At 39.2% G+C, this 22,148-nt stretch overlaps 2 protein-coding genes across 5 annotated transcripts; both read right to left on the bottom strand.

Annotated features, from left to right (window-relative positions):
• Positions 1-561: 561 nt before the first annotated feature.
• On the bottom strand, positions 562-4,137 carry LOC111842953 (alanine--glyoxylate aminotransferase-like). 3 transcript variants are annotated; one of them, XM_023810123.2, is made up of 11 exons: positions 3,918-4,137; positions 3,488-3,557; positions 3,167-3,231; positions 2,626-2,726; positions 2,451-2,521; positions 2,289-2,373; positions 2,103-2,201; positions 1,888-1,957; positions 1,205-1,300; positions 942-1,070; positions 562-773 (listed from the first exon to the last, which is right to left on the bottom strand). In XM_023810123.2, exons 1-11 carry the CDS (start codon positions 4,074-4,076, stop codon positions 666-668), a joined length of 1,053 nt encoding a protein of 350 aa, XP_023665891.1. In that variant the 5' UTR covers positions 4,077-4,137; the 3' UTR covers positions 562-665. The 3 variants fall into 3 exon arrangements, with proteins under 3 accessions (XP_023665891.1, XP_023665890.1, XP_023665892.1); XM_023810122.2 differs by having other exon boundaries at positions 3,365-3,557; positions 3,918-4,136; XM_023810124.1 differs by having other exon boundaries at positions 3,365-3,557; positions 3,862-3,976.
• Positions 4,138-8,941: 4,804 nt separating this feature from the next.
• Positions 8,942-14,720, bottom strand: LOC111842954 (allantoinase, mitochondrial). 2 transcript variants are annotated; one of them, XM_023810126.2, is made up of 9 exons: positions 14,425-14,720; positions 14,131-14,277; positions 13,566-13,608; positions 12,758-12,863; positions 12,479-12,665; positions 10,805-10,943; positions 9,559-9,731; positions 9,442-9,474; positions 8,942-9,319 (listed from the first exon to the last, which is right to left on the bottom strand). In XM_023810126.2, exons 2-9 carry the CDS (start codon positions 14,260-14,262, stop codon positions 9,155-9,157), a joined length of 978 nt encoding a protein of 325 aa, XP_023665894.1. In that variant the 5' UTR covers positions 14,263-14,277; positions 14,425-14,720; the 3' UTR covers positions 8,942-9,154. The 2 variants fall into 2 exon arrangements, with proteins under 2 accessions (XP_023665894.1, XP_023665893.1); XM_023810125.2 differs by having other exon boundaries at positions 9,442-9,731.
• Positions 14,721-22,148: the final 7,428 nt, after the last annotated feature.

Genomic DNA, 22,148 nt, shown 5'->3' with positions numbered 1-22,148 from the left:
ACTGCCATCGAGGTACTGTATGCAGAAGTCCGGGGGGGGGGACAATAAGGGCTTGAAGGACAACAGGGAGGACAGGATGGCCAGCAACACCTGCTGACCAAATGGGGGGAAACACGAAAGGTTGGGGAGAATGGGTGCTGACCCTGACACACTACAGTTTGTGATTATGTATAAGTAAAACTCCCTGAAATTATTTATTATCGCCTCCAGATTGACCCCTACCTCCTCACTTAAGTCTTTGATGATGTGTAAGTGAAATGCTCTGAAATGGTTTGATATCGCCTCGAGTGGCCATTACCTCCCTAATACAATCTGTGTTGATGTTTAAGTGCAATGGTCTTAAATGGTCTGGTATTGCCTCCATGGTGTCTCCTTGCTCCCCACTACAGTCTGTGAGGATTTGTAAGTGAAATGGTCTGGAATCTCCTCCAGGGTGACTTCTAGCTCCTTTCTACCATAACCGTGCGTTAGATAGGCAGTTAAGGAATGTGGGTAGATGGAATATAAATTCTAATGAATATACTTGGAGTAACTCAGTATAAAGCTTAATAAGACAGGATATTCATTTTGTGACATTTTATTAATACTCCTCTCATGCAAATTGCAGGTTTCATCAGAGCTTTTGCTTTTTCCAAGGCACTGGACCTGGAATCTGTGGGATGTCTCTACACTTTGCTCTTGTGACAGTGTTTAAGTGCATCCCTCAGTGCCATTAGCACCATGTCAGCATTGGCTTGGTTGCAGTTGTACCCCATCAGGCCTATACGCAGCACCTGGTGCACAGGGTATAGAAGATCAGTGGGGTCTGGTGAGGACACTTGCATAACACAACACTTCATATTTGCAATTTTAGTTCCTAAAAAATACTTGTCTCAGAGTAAGAAAAAATCTGTGATCAATTTTTTTACTTAGTTAAAATAAAATGATGCACACTGACGTACCATGCCAGAGGAGGACCCCAATCCTCCAGAGATCTCTATGTTGTGGTGCTTCATGATATAGCCTATGATTTCCCTCCAGTCATACCCTGGTGGAACTGCAATGGTGGTTATTGTTGGCAGCCTAAGGGACTGTCAAACACAAGCAATTTTAGCATTTGGCAATTTTATTATCTGAATATACACCAAATGTACACCTGAAAGTAATTACATTGCATGAATAATTCATAGCTACATTGATCTTGTAGGATTTATTCATTTTTCACCTTTTCTTGTACAAATAACTTGAGACCCAAACTTTCCAACCCTTTATGCAGATGCTCTGCAATCTTGTTGTGCTGAGTCCAGGATTTTTCTAGGCCCTACAGAACCACAAAGACACAACCTGTACCAATAATGCCAATAGTTTAAATACAACTTTCTAACCATGCAGCCATCAATCTTTAAGAGCTGCTAATCTGACAGGGTCATGGTTACCCAGAAATTATAAAGTAAAAGACATAAGGCAAGATTTTGTGAAAAAGTACCAACAAAGTACCAACAAATTCTTGTGGAAGAAACAGTTACGCAGATAATTCTTTTAACAAAATAAATCTGAAAAAAATCAACCACTTTAGATATTTGTTACTGAGATAACGATGGCCTTTGTGTTTAGACAAATACATCCATTGTAAAGCAAAACTTTTAGTAAATTTAGGCAATTAGTTTGTTGGACCAAAAGACAAAATACACTGCAGTTTAGAAATGTCTTATTTGCAAAGTTCTGTAGTTAGTTTGACTAATTTCTAACCCAGAACCCTTGGGATTTGAGGCAATAGTAACACAAATTGACACACCATGCTGTTAATTTTAATAATTGTCTAATTTGTGCATTTATATTGTATGATAATTTAAGAAATAATATGCATGAAATATAAGGTGAAGCTAAAGATCACGGAGATGGCCTCACCATTTCGGAAAGGGCGGCAAGGCTTTCTCTCAAGGCAAAAAGCCCAGATATAGGTCCTGTGTGGTGGTACCTAAAAGCAAAACCATTATAGTTTTAGCATGAGCCATCACATGATAATAACTCTAAATAGAAGAAAGTGTGATTAAAGTATTTATGGGAAATATATTACTAAATAATAAATTATTATAATAATTTGCTTATCTGGTAGTGCTCACATTCTTGCTGGTTTGCCATCACAACCCCAATAGTTTGCTAGCCAACTCATGTCGAGGAGAAAAGACACTGGCTTTGTCTTTCTGTTGAAAATTTTTTTGCTACAAAAACATCAGGTTAAGAGAGCAGATCAAAACAACGATCAGACTAATAGAAAACTCTGCATTTCCACTTTTCCCTTTTCTCACCAAGCTCCCTCACTAAAGGAAATGGGTGCAGTCCCAGGTGGCGAGCTTAGAACCTTCTGGGAGGCAGTATACAGTACGTCAATGCCTGTGAAAATGAACACATATGTCTAGTGGATAAAAGTGAATTTGCATCCTCATGCTATAGAAGCTTCCTGAATATACCTTGCTTGTCCATGACGATAGGTGAGCCACCCAACGATGCAACGGCATCCACTAGAAACAAACAGTTTTGGCTGGTGGAGAGCAAAAAATGGATGTTAATTTTTATGTTAATTTGTGATGTGTGATTTTACTTAGTTAATGATTATGAGAGATTTCACCAGAGATTTTGACTAACTTGTGACACAGTTCTCCAATACCATCTAAGGGATGGACAACTCCAGAAGAAGATTCTCCATGTGTGAGAAAGAATAGCACTGGTTTGTGTTCATATAAAGCCTGGAAGATAAACAGCCAGTTACTCTATTACATTTACTTTTCAAAGAAATAGTTTAGAAATAAAACCATACCCAGCATTGCTATATGGGGTAATGCAAGGTCCACGTGTATTCTATTTGCCTTGAAACACACACGGGCACATATAAGTAACAGGGTAGGCTGGAGAACCCAGGGCTTGATAAATTTAGTCACGTATAGTTTGAAAAGAAATGGGTGGCTAAAAGTTTCCCCCCTCTAGGAGGTTTGTGCTAACCCTTAACACCCCTGAGCTGGAACGGGAATCCTGTGCTGAGGGCAGCAGAGCCATGAAGGGATTCAGTGGCCACTCCAGATTATGGAAGGGGAGAATCTCTATACTGTCCAGTTACGCAAATAAATTAAATGAAAGCAATAGCCCCATACAAGAAAACTACCCTTATTATCGTATTAAAAGATATTACCTGTTCAATTTCTTCATTTGTGAAATAACCACCAGGAAGCTTGACAATGGTGTTAACTCTTGCTCCTGTTTAAAAGAAAATGATTCAAATGGAATATTATAGATATTTTTTTAAAAAAAAGGAAGATGCAATGTTAATCTATAGAAAAACTAACTAGTATAGTTTAAAGATAGAATTCAGATTGTAAAAGTTATATACCAATTCTGTCTGCAATTTCTGCTGCCCTCTCTCCCCATATGCCATTTACAGCAATAAGGACACTGTCCCCTGGTTCAACAGTGTTAAAAAGAGCACATTCCATGGCAGTGTGACCAGACCCACTTATGGCAATAGTCATGCTGTTCTGGGTTTGAAATGCATACTGAATCCCTTTTTTAATGTCATCCATAATCTGAAAGAAATTCAGAGTGACCATATAAGACATTGTCTTTAATCCATTCAAATATTATTCATTTTAAACATTCAAAGCATGAAATAACTTACAAGTCATTTAAAATCATGCTTATTATGTAGTTTCATAAAGTACTTTTCACATTATGGAATTATGGAAATGCTGTATTTGATAAGCAAGCAGATCCAGAATAAAAATTCATGTGAAATACAAAATTTTATCATTAGATATTTTTTAAAGGTTTGTATTTTGTTACTAATGTATCACCTAACAAGTATAGATGTAATAGAACATACCTACTTACATATAAACAAATGTACAAAATCTGGTGGTTTTTAGCTATTATTAAACGCTTTGTACCTCCAGCATTTCTCTGTGAAGATGCCCTATCATTTGTCTTGCCCCAGAAGCCTGGACTCGCGGTGACACGTTGGATGGTCCGGGTCCAAAGAGGTAGCGGTGGGGTACTTCAAGTGGCCTGAGAAGGCATGCTGGTGGAGGAATGAAGAGAGAGGACATTGTTCCGTGGGGTGCAAAGCCAGGGAATTCAAATAGAACAGAGGGCAGAAAACTGGTCAGGTTAGTATGCTGCGCCAGAACCTCCTACAGGCGCACACACACGCACATGCGCACACCCACACACAAACACACACGCACACACAGGCTTGTAATTATATCTTTGTGGGGACTCTCCATTCATTTCTATGGGGAAAACCCTAATCTGAACACGACGACCTTAACCCCAACCTAGCCCTAACCTTAACCATAAGTAACCAAACAAAATATCAGACTTTTGACATTTTTAGTTTTTTTATTGCAGTCACAGATCTTTGTGGGGACCTGAAAAAATGGTCCCCACAACATCAAAATAACTGGTTTTTATCACATTGTGGGGGGCATTTGGTCCCCACAATGTAATATAAACATAATACACACACACACACGCACATACACACACACACACACTTATCATTAGTCTTGGTGTGGTGCTTGTAGAGGACTGATCATATTAACTGTTCTTATAATGAAAATAAAACAGTATGATTAGAGCTGGGCGGTATTTATATTTATATTTAATATCGGTTTCACGGTATACGACTGTATTTTTATAAAAAGTATGATTGGGTGTTTACCACATTTTACAAGATTTTATATGATACATTTTTGTTATACGTTTTTGCATTGTTCCCACATTAACTATACACTCACCTAAAAGATTATTAGGAACACCATACTAATACGGTGTTTGACCCCCTTTCGCCTTCAGAACTGCCTTAATTCTACGTGGCATTGATTCAACAAGGTGCTGAAAGCATTCTTTAGAAATGTTGGCCCATATTGATAGGATATGTAGGATCACACATGCACATATCACAGGGCCGAGCCTGGTACGAGAGGCACCAAAGGGGGGTTACACACACAAACACACACACACAGATAACCAGGGAGGCTAGCACTCCAACTTTTATTGCCCAAAGATTTAGGGACCTACAGACAAGCAGAGTGGACTTCACGGACAGGGGTCCCTCGACTTGGCACCCAACCCCCTCCACATACATGGCCTTACATCTCACTCACCCAACAGACGAACACCCTAAAGGAAATTTCATTTAAGTCTGGCTTTTGTATACCCTGTATATTGATTTACTCACGACTACTAGTCTCAATATACAGATACGTTATGTTTGTATGTGTCCTACTTTTAGAGAGTCTTCTGTGTTAGAAACCCCCCCTTCTCTTCCAACATTCCTTTGTGGTCCTTATCTGATCTTGCTGGACAGTCACCAAGTTTCTTTGTTTCTACCATGCTATGTTAAAAGAACTGAATTAAGGTGTATCTTATCCATTCTGGAGAAGATGAATTGGCACAAGCCACACCAAACAAAATATGTTGTTTCCAGATGTGCAACTTATATTGATATTACCACAAACTAACGGCCACGCCTATCTATGGATAAGATGTGCTGTTTGTAATAGGAATATTCGATGTAATATCCGCACAAAGTGTAACATCTGTTGAGGTGCAACCCAAAACCCCTGTATCCTATACTGATGTGAATCAGTCACATAGATACAATAATTAATTGTTTAATCAATTAATGCAGATGGTATGAGGTATGTACCTGTGAAGCTGGTATGGCATGTTTGGTATCAAACTTAATCACCCCTGATTCCGAATCTGGTCAGTGATTACCATAAAAGTGGATGTATCAAAAGTTATAACAGCTTAATGAAAATCATCAGTAAAGGTAGAATCAGGCGGGCCATAAATCCCAAAAGGACTGATACAGACCCCCTTCCGAAAGCCCGCCAAATGGATGGCCAGCCATTGGGCCAGGAGTCGAATTCCTGGTCATCCCTATTCATGAACTTTAGACCATAAAAATCCTGGCACCTCAGAACAAAGGGGCGCAGAGAACACCCAGCAGCCGTACAGAAAAGACCATCAGCCCGGGAGCAGAGAAGCCCACCAGAAACCCTCCGGTGAAGGCCCAGCTGAACAGAGAACAGCACCCAAGACAAGGCTTCACCAGGAGAGAGAATCCAAAGGGGCTCCACTCCACTGCTTCAAACGCCGCGCCTTCCTGAGTGCCATCGGCTCAGCAGCTCTGCCATCAACTGCCAAGACCCCCCCCCCCTCACTCTTCAACCAAGTAAACCAACTTCCTTTCATTCTAACAACTTAAGCTGTTCTGTTAACCTGCTATAAGACTTTAGGGTCGTGTTTCCACAAACTGTGCTTGCTTTGCAGAACAGTATTTCCCATTTCAGGTTACTCATTTAAATCCGGTCATTGCATTTTCATAATTACATTGTTTGTTTTATTCCGTTATTTCGTGTTTGTTGTTTGTGTTAGGTGTAATGTCTGTCTTATGTCAGTTGTAGTGTTAGCTAGGAATAAATGCATGTCTTTTACACAACTTTGGCCTCCGTCATTGTGTGTCTCATAATAAGTTCCTGCCATTGTGCGATCTTGCTACACGCTCTGAACCTCAAACTCGCCTGAAACATCGCGAGACTCTCTCTCATTGGCCGTGAGGGGAGCTTCGCTACCAATCGTGTACATTACCTGGTGATGCAGCTCGCTGGACGAGCCTTCTAACCCAGGTTACTAAGCGATACTGGTAATTAGTGAATCCCATTTAAGTCTCACATTAACAGACTCACAGGGATACCGCAATTGAGTTTGGAGGAGCCGACCATTCGGCATAACAATTGATTAATAATCAGCATTAAATAATAATTAATTAAACTTTAATTAATTCAAACATATTGGTGGAGAATATTAAAATTTATTTGAGCTAATAATTCCTACAGATAGCATCTTGCAGTTGATGGAGATTTGTGGGATGCACATCCAGGGCACGAAGCTCCCGTTCCACCACATCCCAAAGATGCTCTATTGGGTTGAGATCTGGTGACTGTGGGGGCCATTTTAGTACAGTGAACTCATTGTCATGTTCAAGAAACCAATTTGAAATGATTCGAGCTTTGTGACATGGTGCATTATCCTGCTGGAAGTAGCCATCAGAGGATGGGTACATGGTGGTCATATAGGGATGGACATGGTCAGAAACAATGCTCAGGTAGGCCGTGGCATTTAAACAATGCCCAATTGGCACTAAGGGGCCTAAAGTGTGCCAAGAAAACATCCCCCACACCATTACACCACCACCACCAGCCTGCACAGTGGTAACAAGGCATGATGGATCCATGTTCTCATTCTGTTTACGCCAAATTCTGACTCTACCATTTGAATGTCTCAACAGAAATCGAGACTCATCAGACCAGGCAACATTTTTCCAGTCTTCAACTGTCCAATTTTGGTGAGCTTGTGCAAATTGTAGCCTCTTTTTCCTATTTGTAGTGGAGATGAGTAGTACCCGGTGGGGTCTTCTGCTGTTGTAGCCCATCCTCCCCAAGGTTGTGCGTGTTGTGGCTTCACAAATGCTTTGCTGCATACCTCGGTTGTAACGAGTGGTTATTTCAGTCAAAGTTGCTCTTCTATCAGCTTGAATCAGTTGGCCCATTCTCCTCTGACCTCTAGCATCAACAAGGCATTTTCGCTAGAAATGGTTGTGCGTGAAAATCCCAGTAACTGAGCAGATTGTGAAATACTCAGACCGGCCCGTCTGGCACCAACAACCATGCCACGCTCAAAATTGCTTAAATCACCTTTCTTTCCCATTCTGACATTCAGTTTGGAGTTCAGGAGATTGTCTTGACCAGGACCACACCCCTAAATGCATTGAAGCAACTGCCATATGATTGGTTGATTAGATAATTGCATTAATGAGAAACTGAACAGGTGTTCCTAATAATCCTTTAGGTGAGTGTATATCGTGCTACTTGACTTCGTCGCCACATCTTTGTAGCAGTTTGCTTAGAGGCTTATTGACATCATTAGCCTTTCCATGCTCCTCTGCAAAATAATTCCAAATGGCAAAAATGTATTTTAAAAAATAAAGCAGCTTGCTAAGTGCCTTCAACTGCAGCATATCTCATGATCGGCCAACTTGGTATGTGTATGTTTACCAGCGCGAGCGCGTTCAGCGGCTATTGAGAGGCGGGGAAGGGGCTGCGCGCCTGCACTGTAGTGGTGCTGTGTGAAGTGTGACGAATGAGGCGAAAATTGCACTGTTGGTATCAATAATGGTGAAAATGAGTATCTAATCAGATACTTATTTTTAATATCGATTAGTATTTGAGAATCTTTTTTTTTGACAACTCCAGTGTCAGCTATATCTTGCGTTTCTGATCTTTCGCTGTACATTTTTAGCGGTGCAGCAGTGAAAAAGGTCCCCCTTTCAACAACACATGGGAAATCAGTTGGCAACCCTCATTAATGTGGTGCAAGGTGATCGTAACGTAAGATTCAGTGGCTCGCGAAGTCCAGCAATCGCACGTAAGTGCCACTCGTGCTGCAGAAAGAAGAGATTTTTTTACAACTTGCGTTACCTCCTAGTACACCCTGGGCACAGCTACCTCCATAATGTTTTCGCATTGGAATCACCTTAGCGTGGCTTCAGGGTGTTCCCAAAATGTCTGGTTGTATTTTGCATGATACTCCCCCTCGGAAATATCGATTTTTGGAGCTAGAAATCGATATAGTATATCATGAAAGGAAATATCGCGATATATCGATTTTTTTTGCACAGCCCTTGTACACACATGTGACTCCATATATTCATTTCCCAAATGCAGTGAGGAGAACATACTAACTGTCCCCCTATCCAGAGTGCTCCCCTCGCCCTGTGCTCTATCTTTTTGTGGATACGCTCCAGGTTCACTGCTTCCAGGATTAGAGAATGTCTAATATCCATAAAAAAAATTTGCTGGCAAGGTGAACATACATAAATGAAAACTAATTCTTGATCAAAGAATTTGGTTAATGTTATTCTTTATTCAATCAGAAGGCAAATCATATTGCACATCATTGCATGTTATTATAAATATAACTCTAAGAAAAAATTATAGACAGGCAGTCAGAAAATATGGAACTACTGAAATTTAGTTTTCTAGTAAAATGTGTCCATTTAACAGTATCATAACATATTAATGCATTGAATTAAACAATATTCATTCATTTACACAATCTATGAAGCAAAACTAGATTGTTCTTCATTAGCCTGTGGCTGGGTAATGAAAAGATGTTTTCCGAGAGGTTGAGGAGAGAAAGAGCCTTGACTGTAGACAATCTTCCCCCTGACAACAGTTGCATAAACCACTCCTCGAAGTTTGCAGCCAAGATATGGAGTCAGCTGAAGAGAAACATCCCTGCTTATATTTTGAAACACTCATTAATTATAAATGCAATCCCATTAGTATTACTACAACATCTGTAGTGAAGTTATATAACTTACAGTGTGGATAAATACTTTACCTTATTTTTATGAAATATGTTTGCATCTTTCACCTGGAATATAATACAATTATGGTTTTGCAGCATTGAGACATTTAGATATTTCTTTGAAAAGTATATAAAATACTCAATACTTGCCTCAAATTCGTCGTCTGGATCCCATATAACTAGGTCAGCATCATGGCCTGGAGAAAGGCTGCCTTTCTGGTTGTCAAGGCAACACAATTCTGCTGGTTTTTGGCAGAGTAATCTTACCATGTCCAAAACTGAAAATCCCTTGTTACTGGCTGTAGTCCAGAACAGTGACAAACCTACATTTCCCAGGAGACAAAAATTACTCTCTCATCTATAAAGATGCAATACCCTTGTGATGGCTACAGTCACACAGTAAGACCTGAAACATACTTATATCCTTAGTTGATTTATGTTACATGCTTTTTGCTTTATTTACAGTAATTCATAGGTCTTAGTTGATGTGTTTTGCCTTTTGTGGTTGGAGTAGTATACATATTTTGATATTGTAGGGTTGTGTGCAATGATTCATTTAGACAATCATTTTGGTTTGCAGTTACTTTGGTTGTGGGGGATGGTCTTTTCTATTCAGCATAAAGGTGTGGCTCAGGGCAGAGATATCTTAAAAGGACAACCCCTGGAGCAGGAGCGAACCATGTGCTGCCATGGCAAGAGTGGGGAGTTGGAGTTTAGTTGTGTTTTGCTCTGTTTAATTATATGTAGTGATTATTTGGTTTACCCCTTTGTGTGTTAATTGGTTTGGCCAAACCACTATATACTGTCAATGGTTTGTAAGTCCTTTGACAAAAAAAGTGTTTATTTTGTATGATTTATTTATTAAAATTAGATTTCAGATTGCAATCCATTTAATTTGTTGCCTGCTTAAGGGCAATTCTACGGGAATTTTAGGCAAAAATTGAACCATGACATGTTCTTCCTGGGAACAACAGTAACGCCTCCCAGTCCACTTAAGCTTTAAACATTAGGCCTTGAAAAAAACATAATCCATCTTCCTCTACAAGCTTAAACTTTAGAAAAGAATAAAAAATGAACTGTAGTTATAAATATACATTTTGTATTTCTGTTCTGAAGAATAATGTGTATGGACTTTGACCAAACTGGTTACCTTCTCCTTTCTATAGTAAATAATTACTTAGTAAACATATTATTTGCTTTCTTTATCTGTGTGGCCTTTTGTACTGAAAATAGCGCAACCAAAAGCTTAGCTGGATGGGGGTGAAAATGGATTTGACATTCATTTAAAATTAGGGGGAAAATTAGACTATTAAATATTAGAAAATGCTCTTGGGAATGCAGAGACACAAATTTATTGGACAGAACTGTGAATTTCACAATATATATGGGATCTCACCAAGCTGCAAGGAGGAAATCCCACCCCAGGCCTGAAAAAAGTCTCCAGTTTGAAGGGTTTTAAGGTCTGGAATGCAGGGGGAATGATCTGATACCACCATATCAATAAGTCCAGATTTCAGTGCTGACCACAGTTGCTCCTAGAGAAAAAAACAAATTTTGCAAGCCTTAAAGGTCTATGGTACTGGGCCCATATTCACAAAGCATTTTATCTTACCACTAAGAGTGTTCCCAAATCACACTAAAAGCTTTTACAGAGTCTCTTCCTAAATCCTATTCACAAAGTGTCTGAGAGCAACTTTTAGTTAGGAAAAGAACTCCTAAGCTAAGAGTTACGAGAATGTCTGACATCAGTTCTCATGCATGAGCTTGACTGCAATAACCAAAGGGACTGGTTGACGAGAGGCCAGTATATGCTGGTGAAAATGTACGTGCAACATCCCATAAACACAAATATAGTGGAAACCGTTTATAGTTATCATGGTTATAGTGATCAACAGCATATATGGATCAAAAAGCTTGGGACAGATCATTCATGTACAAATGAAATAATTCACTTATTGTAATCAAATAGCCCACTTACAGTGTTCATTTTTGTTATTTTTAAACATGACAACATATGGAAAAAATTAAAACTACAGTGTTTTGTTTTTTTTACTTTGCCTTGCAGTAACCTGTCTGCTTCTGGCTAGCTACCTGTGGCTAATGCTGCATGCATAGAAAACATGACGGAAGAAGAAAGTCAATGACAATTATAGACTTATCAATGATAAATTGTCAAAACTGAGCCAATGAGATGCAGCAGTAAAACTACAATAAGGTGTATTTTATGTACAGTACTGTATTATAGTGTATTTTAATTATACACAGTTCAGTAATTTGAAAAGCATTTGAAACAGCTGTACTGTATTTTGAACGAATCAATAAAATTCAGTACATACAGTAGCGACGCTGTCTGTTTTATTACCCTATTTACAAATAATAAATATACACACGTCAATTAGATGGTAATCTGCCAGAGGCATAAAGAAAAATATATTTTTTTTTAATTGGTTATAATGATCACTATAAGCGGTTCCCACTGTGCATGATTGGGTTGTTTCTGTTTGTTGTAGATGTTATTGCATCCCTCACAAGTTGCACAACAATCGTTATTCCCTAGCAACTGAGGCGGTATCCTTTGAGTAATTCAGCCTTTTTTTAATGTTTCCAAGACATTGGGATGTGGATTGACAGCAGCCGTTTTGTGATTGTTTGTGAACTGGGGGGTGTTCCACGAAGTAGGATTTCTTGCTTAGCTGGACAACTTGTCTGAATTAAGGTAGTCTGGGCTAAATGTAAACGATGATGAAGACCATTTACCCAGACTACCTTAAATCCAACAAGTTAACCGGCTAAGCAAGAAATTCTGTTTCGTGAAACACCCCTGGTCTTAGTGGCTTAGGAGTCTTCTCGACTACTTTTTAGTTCTCCCAGACTTAAGTGCTACTGTTAGCGCTAAGGGGCTTTGTGAATTACTCCTAGTCAAAAAAATTAGGAGTCCATCGCGCCCATTATTTTTAGGAGTTTCTCCTAAATCGGCAACTTAGGAGGTGCTTTTAGCCTTAAGATGCTTTGTGAATACGTTCCTTGATCTTTAATAAAGAAACAAGTTACTCTTTACTCCTGCTCTCACCTGATTAGCCTTCCCTCGAATAGGGGGACAGCATTTGAATTGGGTAGCCCTGGGGGGGATGTTTTCAGCACAGAGAGTTAGGTAATGGTGGGTGGTCTCCACTGTCAGTGGGGCACCAGCCAAGCGTGCCTCTTGAATGAGGCCCAGGGCCTGAGCAGAGGACAGGTGCACAATGTGGCATCGTACCCTGGAGTGAGGCCAGCAGTACAGGGTTAATCATTATGATTCCTGATCAGTGGCCAGGCAAATGGGTAGATTTTACTGATAATGCCGGCTTACTGGTATCTGAGGCAAAGCTGTGTGACTGTTCTAATGGCCTCCATTTCCATGGTGTCTGGTCTGGATCTCAGGAAAGTTGAGTATTCACAAGGATCTGAAGTGGAAACTATGAATAGATACATTCAGTCTTATTAAAGATGGCATCTTTTAAAATCAATATATTTTGTCTGGCTCCCACAACGGCTCTCAGTCAAGTCTAAAGTGCACTTCGAAATCCTGCTACTCACTCAAGGCAATGTATGGTTGAGGACCACCAAATTTATCTCTACTATTAAATGTTTACAAGTCAAACTTCACTCTCTTTTCATTAAACTCATGCCTTGCTCACATGTCAAAAATAAATACATTTTTGTTGCCAAATTAATGCTCTGAGGTAGAGCCCTATGCTACAGGGCTCCCACATGTCTGCAAAAATATATGATGCCTCCTTAGTTCTCAGTCCTTAAATCATGACTGAGGTCTCATTAGACTTAGCATTTAGCATAGCATACAATAGCTAGTGCACTCATTGCTAATATATATGTTATCCTTTGTCTTCATTTTGTTCTGTGTTGCTCTGTTGTAAGTATATTCAGCCAACTGAATGCATCATGTGAAGGAGTCTATTTTTAGGAGTCCAAGATTTATAGGTTTGCAGTTTTCTTGAACACTACTTTGGTCCTCACTAGTTTTTTTTCAATTTCATATTCACAGGAAAATATATGATGTGAAACATGAAAAAGGGGAGTTTTGACAAGTATTTTAACTATAGATGACTACATTACAGAATCCTCATTCCCTATTTCAGTAGTTCCATGTATCTTCTTACCATCTTCATCAGATGGAGGCTGAATTTCCTGCTCAGCATGGAACTATAAAAGAAAAAAACAAATCCATCTGAAGCATGGTTGGTATCTGAATAAATAGAACTCCATGGCACTAAAATTGGCCTAAGCTAGTCTACTGATCATATGCTAGGGTATATTCTGTATCAAATGTCATTAATTAAAGTACATTACTCCTCAGATTTTTCAGGTGCATTAACAAGATGATTATCGTACATTAACTAAAGTGTCAATACATAGAAAGAAAACTATGAATCTTGCCTTCTGGCCATGCCTCATTAACTAATGAACCAGGTGCCTGTGACATGGTCATGTGAATTGCAATTTAATGACTACAAAAATATAAGCATCCCCTGTCCTGTGATATTTTGTGGGTAGGTCAGCAATATTATCAACACAAACTATTAAGAAGTGAACTAGAAGTATGATAAGTAAGAACTATGAAATATCCTTACAAAGAATAGTCAATGAGGCATGCGTGTAATTCATCAAAACTAAATATTCAATGGCAAAGTATATTTCAACACAGTTTGACAGGAGTGGGCTTACTAGTAAAACGCTTCCAGTGCCTTTGAGCTGCTCCAAAGTGACATGCAGGTCACTGTCTGTAACGTGAGGGAACTCATCCACACCACTATGGATAAGAAAACACTTGAACCCGACGACTCCTGCTTTAATCATGGGCCGGAGTTCCCACTGGATAAGCCAAGATGATGGCCAGAAGGGGCAAATAGCCAATATATCAGAACTAAACTATACTCAAATAATGATATATTGAACAATTTGCAAGACCACACTAGGGCTACTTAATTAAATCTAAAGTATTAAGATCTGATTACTTACGTGGTTGCCTGGCACCACGCCTCCCCAGAATGCAGTGTCCACAAAGCATTTTCCTTCAGCTGCTTGAATTTTGTCTCTTAGGTTTTCCAGAGTGGTAGTGGGTGGAATGCTGTTGCTGTAAGAAAATGCACTTGTGCAAGTTTTACAATAGTCTCAATATTATAATTTACTTAAAGATTATGCAAGAGTCTTTTCTGTTTTTTAAGAAAAAATACATGGACTGGCTCAGTGGGCCTCACATATCCAGAGCTCTAGATTCCAGCTCTTTGTCTATTTGAACATGCTCCTGGTTTTCATTTGAGTTTCCTCCCAGAGGCATGTGGTGTGGCATGTGGCTTCATGCCTTGATATTGCCCTTATGGTTGACGGTTAGGGCACACCCCGATTTTCTTCCTGTGTTTCTTAGAATCCACACAAGACTTGTCAAGATACTGCGTTGGATAGGTGTGTGAATCATGATTTTGTTCTATTATACATACACGTACAGTATATGGATATGTGTACAACTTTTAAGCAGTCAAAGGAAATTATCTAGGGATGAAAATCATGGAGACTGATATCGTAATACAATTAAGAGTCATACCTGTGATATATTTCTTTACCTTTACCAAGCACAGTGAATTGTCATATTTAATAAAGAATGCGATATACAATATACAACTTGTTTTTCCCTATGAACTTTTGATAAGAGTTTCTGAGGAAGCATATTTACTTACAGGGGCATGTCTACGATAGTAGTGACCCCTCCTGCTGCTGCTGCTTGTGTTGCAGTCCAGTACCCCTCCCAAGTTGTTCTGCCTGGCTCATTAACATGGACATGACAGTCAATAATGCCTGGGATGATCAGCTTACTGCCCACATCTACCACCTGCAAGCAATATGGCATCACAATTTAACATTCCGTGCTGATTTTTACAGAAATTTAGCATGCAATTCAATTATTGAGATATTCTTTTCAGATAAAATGTAAGAAATATTACATTGTTAAATGATCACAAGAAAATAACTTTTAATCATGGTTTTCTAATCTGTCAGAATGACTTGTTAATGAATTGACACTTATTCAAAGATGTCAGGTATTCTATTAGATAGAACTTGCCAGTTAGTTGCTTGTCAGGAGCTCCACTTTCCATTCATTATAATTAATGGCATAAATATCTCTTCAAATATGCCAGAAATATTCCATCTTAATTTCTCCCAAATACTTAAAAAACTGAAAACAATTTAAACCACTGGAAGAACCAAAAGGACTCTGTTACAGGGTGTAGTGCATTATAAAAATGACCATATTTCCTCTCATCACTTGTTTTTTTACAATGATTCAAAGCACACCACAATAGATTAACAAAAGAAATTTACTGGAAAACCAAAAAGCCGTGTACAAAATTATCAACATTACAAAAACATATACAATTCTGACTATTAGGTGTGACAAACTTCCCCCATTACTGTTTTGTCAACCACAGTATCTAACAATATGGATAAACTTAAAACAACTGGTCAGAAATAGAACTCACAGCACATGAAGAATACAAGAATACTGTTTTTGTGGCATTTGTGACAGCTGGGTATAATATGAATAAACCAACTTCACCATAACCCTAAATACACTATATTGCCAAAAGTATTGGAACATCTGCCTCTACACACACATGAACTTTAATGACATCCCATTCTTAATACATAGGCTTTAATATGGAGTTGGCCCACCCTTTGCCGACAGTTTCAACTCTTCTGGGAAGGCTGTCCACAAGGTTTAGGAGTGTGTTTACAGGTAAAGGGTGGAAGCAGCATTCCCGGGACCCGGCAAGGCAGTGGCAGACAAGAAGCAAGGCAGCATCTTTTCCCAGGAAAGGCTCTTTTATTAATAGCCCTTAAAAGGACTCAACACTCAACAGGACAGTAAATCACAATGATCCGACCTCCTCCTTTCTCTACATGGAAGCACCAGGAGGTTCCAATGGGAACAGTAACACATACACCTGGTAGGTGATACACACGGTAACTACAACACATCTGGATCTAACAAGGGGTGAGCACAAATCTAAGCAGGGTCGCATACAATATCGGCTACACAACACTATTTATAGTGAAAGTATAAAGGGGCATGAACACCCAGAATGCACGGGGAAAAGCTCCGCTAGCGAAGCCTCTCTTGCCAGCGCTACAATATACATTTATTAGGAACACCATACTAATACGGTGTTTGACCCCCTTTTGCCTTCAGAACTGCCTTAATTCTACGTGGCATTGATTCAACAAGGTGCTGAAAGCATTCTTTAGAAATGTTGGCCCATATTCATAGGATAGCATCTTGCAGTTGATGGAGATTTGTGGGATGCACATCCAGGGCACGAAGCTCCCGTTCCACCACATCCCAAAGATGCTCTATTGGGTTGAGATCTGGTGACTATGGGGGCCATTTTAGTACAGTGAACTCATTGTCATGTTCAAGAAACCAATTTGAAATGATTCGAGCTTTGTGACATGGTGCATTATCCTGCTGGAAGTAGCCATCAGAGGATGGGTACATGGTGGTCATAAAGGGATGGACATGGTCAGAAACAATGCTCAGGTAGGCCGTGGCATTTAAACGATGCCCAATTGGCACTAAGGGGCCTAAAGTGTGCCAAGAAAACATCCCCCACACCATTACACCACCACCACCAGCCTGCACAGTGGTAACAAGGCATGATGGATTCATGTTCTCATTCTGTTTACGCCAAATTCTGACTCTACCATTTCAATGGCTCAACAGAAATCGAGACTCATCAGACCAGGCAACATTTTTCCAGTCTTCAACTGTCCAATTTTGGTGAGCTCGTGCAAATTGTATCCTCTTTTTCCTATTTGTAGTGGAGATGAGTGGTACCCGGTGGGGTCTTCTGCTGTTGTAGCCCATCCACCTCAAGGTTGTGCGTGTTGTGGCTTCACAAATGCTTTGCTGCATACCTCGGTTGTAACGAGTGGTTATTTTAGTCAAAGTTGCTCTTCTATCAGCTTGAATCAGTCGGCCCATTCTCCTCTGACCTCTAGCATCAACAAGGCATTTTCGCCCACAGCACTGCCGCATACTGGATGTTTTCCCCTTTGCACACCATTCTTTGTAAGCCCCAGAAATGGTTGTGTGTGAAAATCCCAGTAACTGAGCACTGAAACACTCACACCGGCCCGTCTGGCACCAACAACCATGCCACGCTCAAAATTGCTTAAATCACCTTTCTTTCCCATTCTGACATTCAGTTTGGAGTTCAGGAGATTGTCTTGACCATGACCACACCCCTAAATGCATTGAAGCAACTGCCATGTGATTGGTTGATTAGATAATTGCATTAATGAGAAATTGAACAGGTGTTCCTAATAATCCTTTAGGTGAGTGTATGTCCCTCACTATATTTATGCCTAAATCACACTAACTGCTAACCTGTTTCACTAATACAATTGGATTTCAAATAATAATGATTGCCAAACTACTCGCTCAAACCAACAAGCCCCGATTTTTTCCGGGGGGTTTTTTAATAGTTTTTTCCTCTTGCCATGAACAATGACACGGCAGTGACGTGACTGATGTTTCGAAACATTTTGTAAACTCCGTATTGAGACCAGAAGTTTCAGACGTCTTTGGAACGGATCGATCCTGGGTGCCGAAATTGCCATCTCTACTTTCACTTAGGCCTTGTCCACACATACACAGGTATTTTTTAAAACTTAGCTTTTTCTTGGCCTTTTGTCTGTTTTGGCCATTTTAGGTCACTGAAGATGGAGCTTTTTCAAAAGTCCATCTGGGGTAAAGATTTTCAGAAACTCCATTTTCAGCATCAAAGTGTAGACAGAGAAAACTGAGTTTTTGGCTTGTAATGTCAGACTGTGTGCCGTTTGCAGTTTACATTAGGCGTTTTTGCTATTGACAGCAAATTTTTAGCATTTTCATGAGGATGAAGATTTTTTCAAAAACGGTGTTTGTGTGGATGGGATTTTTTTAACACGGGAGGAAAAACACCCTTTTTAAAAATACCCATGTCCATGTGCCATGTGGCCAAGGTCTTAGAGTATACCTGTTACGATCAGTAGCGGTGCGCGAGAGGGGGAAGCAGGAAAAAGAGATGTAGGATTGGGGCATACGAGATTTAATGAACAAAGGGACTAGGGACATGGAACAAGCAATGGACGGCAACACTACACAATGTGACTTCAATGATAGACCTAGGGAAACGGACTCAGACGCGGACTTAAATACACAGGACTAATCAGAGATCACTCGAAACAGCCGATTACAAACGGGGCAGCACATGTGGTTAAGGAGGGGGCGTGGCACACACGAGGATTGTACGAGCAGGTCACGACAATACCAATTCTTTCCCCACAAAATAACAAGGATTTTTGGAGAACAGGTGACTTTATCTTGCCTGATGACTGAACTCATATTTTGAATGGTTAAATCTGGTTAATTGCTCTCTTTTCCAGACTCACTCAAACACACATGCATATACAGTGGTACCTCAGTTCTCGAACTCATTAAAACTCAAATTTCTTAAAAGGCGAACCAACCACTTCGGAAAAAAATTACCTAGTACTCGATCTGAATCTCAGAAGTCAAACCGTGAACGTCGACCTAAGATAACTTGTACGCGCGGGGAAATGAGTCATGCCGGCACGTCTCTCAGCGGAAACAAAGGGTAACGTTTCAGTCTCAGTCTCGCATTTGCTGTGATAGCATCGTGCATGTTTACACAAACTGAATATATATATTTAGACAGTAAAAATACATTTAGACAATGATAGACAGTAACAGTAATTATTATACAATAAAATACATTTTAAAATAAAGATTTCTTAATAATTATTTTAATATTAATAAACCATTAATACATTTGATTATAATAATTTTGTCGTGCCGAGCGGGGACGGAACGGAGATGAAGGCGCAGACGTCAGGGTATCGGGGAATACGGGGTTTAATTACAGGTAAGGCAGGCAAAACGCAGACGGACAATACAATGACCGGACTGGGGAAACAAACTGAAACGCGGACGAAATACAGAGGGCTCATGACAACAACCAGAAACAGCTTATCACAAGGGGATTCCACAGGGGGTTAACGAGGGGGCGTGGCACACGGAAGGAGCAGACGATCAGGACAGGACACATTGTTTTTTTTAAGTTTACACATTGTTTGAATTTTCATACTTTACAAATTACTGTTTTGATAAATGTAATTAGATGTCTTTAGTACAGTATATGCTCTTCTTGTTTTATCCAGTTCATTTTGTGTTTAAATGCTAAAAAAAACATATTTAGGTGTAATTTTTTGGGGCCGGGAACCAATTAATTGGTTTTCCATTATTTCTTATGGGGAAAATTTGATCAGAACCCGAACTTTTTAGGATTCGATCCGGAGTTCTGAACGGATTAAGTTCGAGTTCTGAGCTACCACTGTATACACTGTATAGTAGGTGTAATATCAAGGTTTTGCTTAGATTCAGTTAGAAACATAAATCAAAAAGCTAGAGTACGCATAGACACATAGATTACATATACATATATTAACATTGCTAACAGACAAAGAATGTTGTCTGAAATTGTGTTTTTGCACTGTTCTATTCTATACAAATTAATTAAAACTAAACCATTCCTATAACCTGCTCAACATACACAAACCTAGATACACTGTAAAAAAAATTCTGTTTAATTTACGGTAAATTACTGGCAGCTGTGGTTGCCAGAATTTCACTGTAAAAATTACAGTAGTACTGTTTAATGTAATACAGTACATATTATTATTCTGTATAATAAACGGTTTAAATCCATATTTTTCCAAACATGTTCATGTTAAAATATTATGTGTTTGTAATTTGAAAATAACAGTTAAAAACCGTAAAAACTGCAAATTGTAGCAGTAAAATGTACAGGTGTAGATTTTCCATTGTATTGTAGTATCCATTGATTTCGGCCATGATGCCATATTACAAATGCAGTCCGGTTAAAGCTCTTTTATTCATAATCCTTAACAGGACTGTGAATTATATCAATCATCACAACACCTGTTTGTATAACAACATACAAGAACAAGCATTGCTTCTAACTGGTGGAACAGGGGGAGGGTCACTGTACGAACAATGGGAACTACACATGGTGGGTAAACACACGGAGATAAACACACGAGGATAAAATTTGAACTTAAGCAGGGCACCAGTACAGAATACATAATGCATGGAACCTGGGACATTAACTACATGCATGACATAGACAGCGACCATTGTCAGCACGACAATGCGACATGCTGGGACACATGCAAATAGGCCAGACAGTGCTTGACTCACCGACGGCACAGTATAAATTCTACTGAAAAATAACAGGAGCACTGTTTAATGTATAACGGTATACCTTGTGTCCATAAACTGTATATGGAGTAAACTGTAACTGTCCGTAAACTGTAATATGGAGGAGTGGTGAATAGGCTTGGGGGGAGTGTATGAGTGAATGAGTGTGGGCTGCCTTGGGGCTGAGGAGAGGGTGGGTGTGTGAGAGAGTGAAATGGAAGGGTTTTTACCTGTCTGTTAATTATTTATTATTATTATTAATTTTTTTATATACATTTTGTTATTTTTCAACTATATTAGTTTAGAAACACTGACCAAGAGTTGCAACTCTAAATTTCGTTGTGTGTGATACCATGTATTTTATGCAATGACAAATAAAGCTTCTACATCTACTTCTACATATTTAAAACTGTATTTTAACACGTATTCTCATGTCATTATCATGTTACAGATTACACTAGTAACTGAAGCAAAAAATAATTCATGTTACAACAAAAAATCGTATTAAATAAAGATAAATGTTATACTTACAAACAGTTTATATATTTTAAAAAGTATTTTACCTGATATTCCCGTTATCATTTAAGGTGTTTTACAGTATTTTTTACTGCATTTTTAAAAACTGTACAGTCAAACAATGTATTAAATACAAAAATATTTTGTATTTACATTTACAGTTATTTTTCTATATTTGACGCAGTATTTTACCTGATTGTTTTTTATGGTATTATTCCGTCGCCATTTTACTGTATTTTTTACAGGCATTTTTTAGTGTAGGATGAGTATTCTGACCTCAGTAGCTAATTAATTACTATGCACACTCAATACTCGGATGGTATGTAAATACAGAAATTATGTTTTAACAATACACAACCATGGGATATAAATGATATAAGACCCAATGTAGGTTTTGATTTGTTCTGTAAAGGATATAATTGTGTTATATTGATGTTGCAACCGGGACCCATTAGGAGGGGACACGGGGGGGCTGGTTGGGTCCGGATTTTGGTAGTTCTACAGTAAAGTGTATGCAAGTGACTCGGCTCTCCGTCTATTTCTTTTAAGATATAATATTACCCGACACTTACCCATTTGGTGATAACATAACATGATTGACTGGGGGAAATTCTGGTGCATACAAATAATCAATACTTCATTGATCCCCGTGTGGAAATTGTCTTTATGCCTCCCTCAACTTGTTCATTGCAGAGTAAGCTGTCTGCAAAGGACTGCCACCTGCAGCAGCGCCCAGGGAGCTGGGGGTTAAGGGCCTGGCTCAGGGACCTGCTGGGTTTGAACCGGTGACCTCTTGATTACAGGCACACATGCTTAGCCCACTGAACCACATGCTGCCCCTAACCTGCAAATAATGCAGATAATGCCAAACAGACAAGGTACAAATACT

This window comes from Paramormyrops kingsleyae, chromosome 15 (genome assembly GCF_048594095.1).
Source record: "Paramormyrops kingsleyae isolate MSU_618 chromosome 15, PKINGS_0.4, whole genome shotgun sequence".
NCBI classification, from domain to species: domain Eukaryota; kingdom Metazoa; phylum Chordata; class Actinopteri; order Osteoglossiformes; family Mormyridae; genus Paramormyrops; species Paramormyrops kingsleyae.
Note: the sequence above shows the minus strand (reverse complement) of the source record. Positions and strands in the feature narration are given on the sequence as shown.

What these genes read in the sequence shown, in the direction of transcription:
- LOC111842953 (XM_023810122.2), bottom strand. Translation starts at nt 4,076, where the DNA reads ATGTCCTCTCTCTTCATTCCTCCACCAGCATGCCTTCTCAGGCCACTT. An exon ending in TTCACAGAGAAATGCTGGAG is followed by an intron (nt 3,558 to 3,917) that starts GTACAAAGCGTT and finishes AATTTCTTTCAG; the next exon opens with ATTATGGATGACATTAAAAA. An exon ending in CAAATGAAGAAATTGAACAG is followed by an intron (nt 2,727 to 3,166) that starts GTAATATCTTTT and finishes TTTATCTTCCAG; the next exon opens with GCTTTATATGAACACAAACC.
- LOC111842954 (XM_023810125.2), bottom strand. Translation starts at nt 14,262, where the DNA reads ATGATTAAAGCAGGAGTCGTCGGGTTCAAGTGTTTTCTTATCCATAGT. An exon ending in GCACTGGAAGCGTTTTACTA is followed by an intron (nt 13,609 to 14,130) that starts GTAAGCCCACTC and finishes TTTCTTTTATAG; the next exon opens with TTCCATGCTGAGCAGGAAAT. An exon ending in CAGCTTTGCCTCAGATACCA is followed by an intron (nt 12,666 to 12,757) that starts GTAAGCCGGCAT and finishes GCCTCACTCCAG; the next exon opens with GGTACGATGCCACATTGTGC.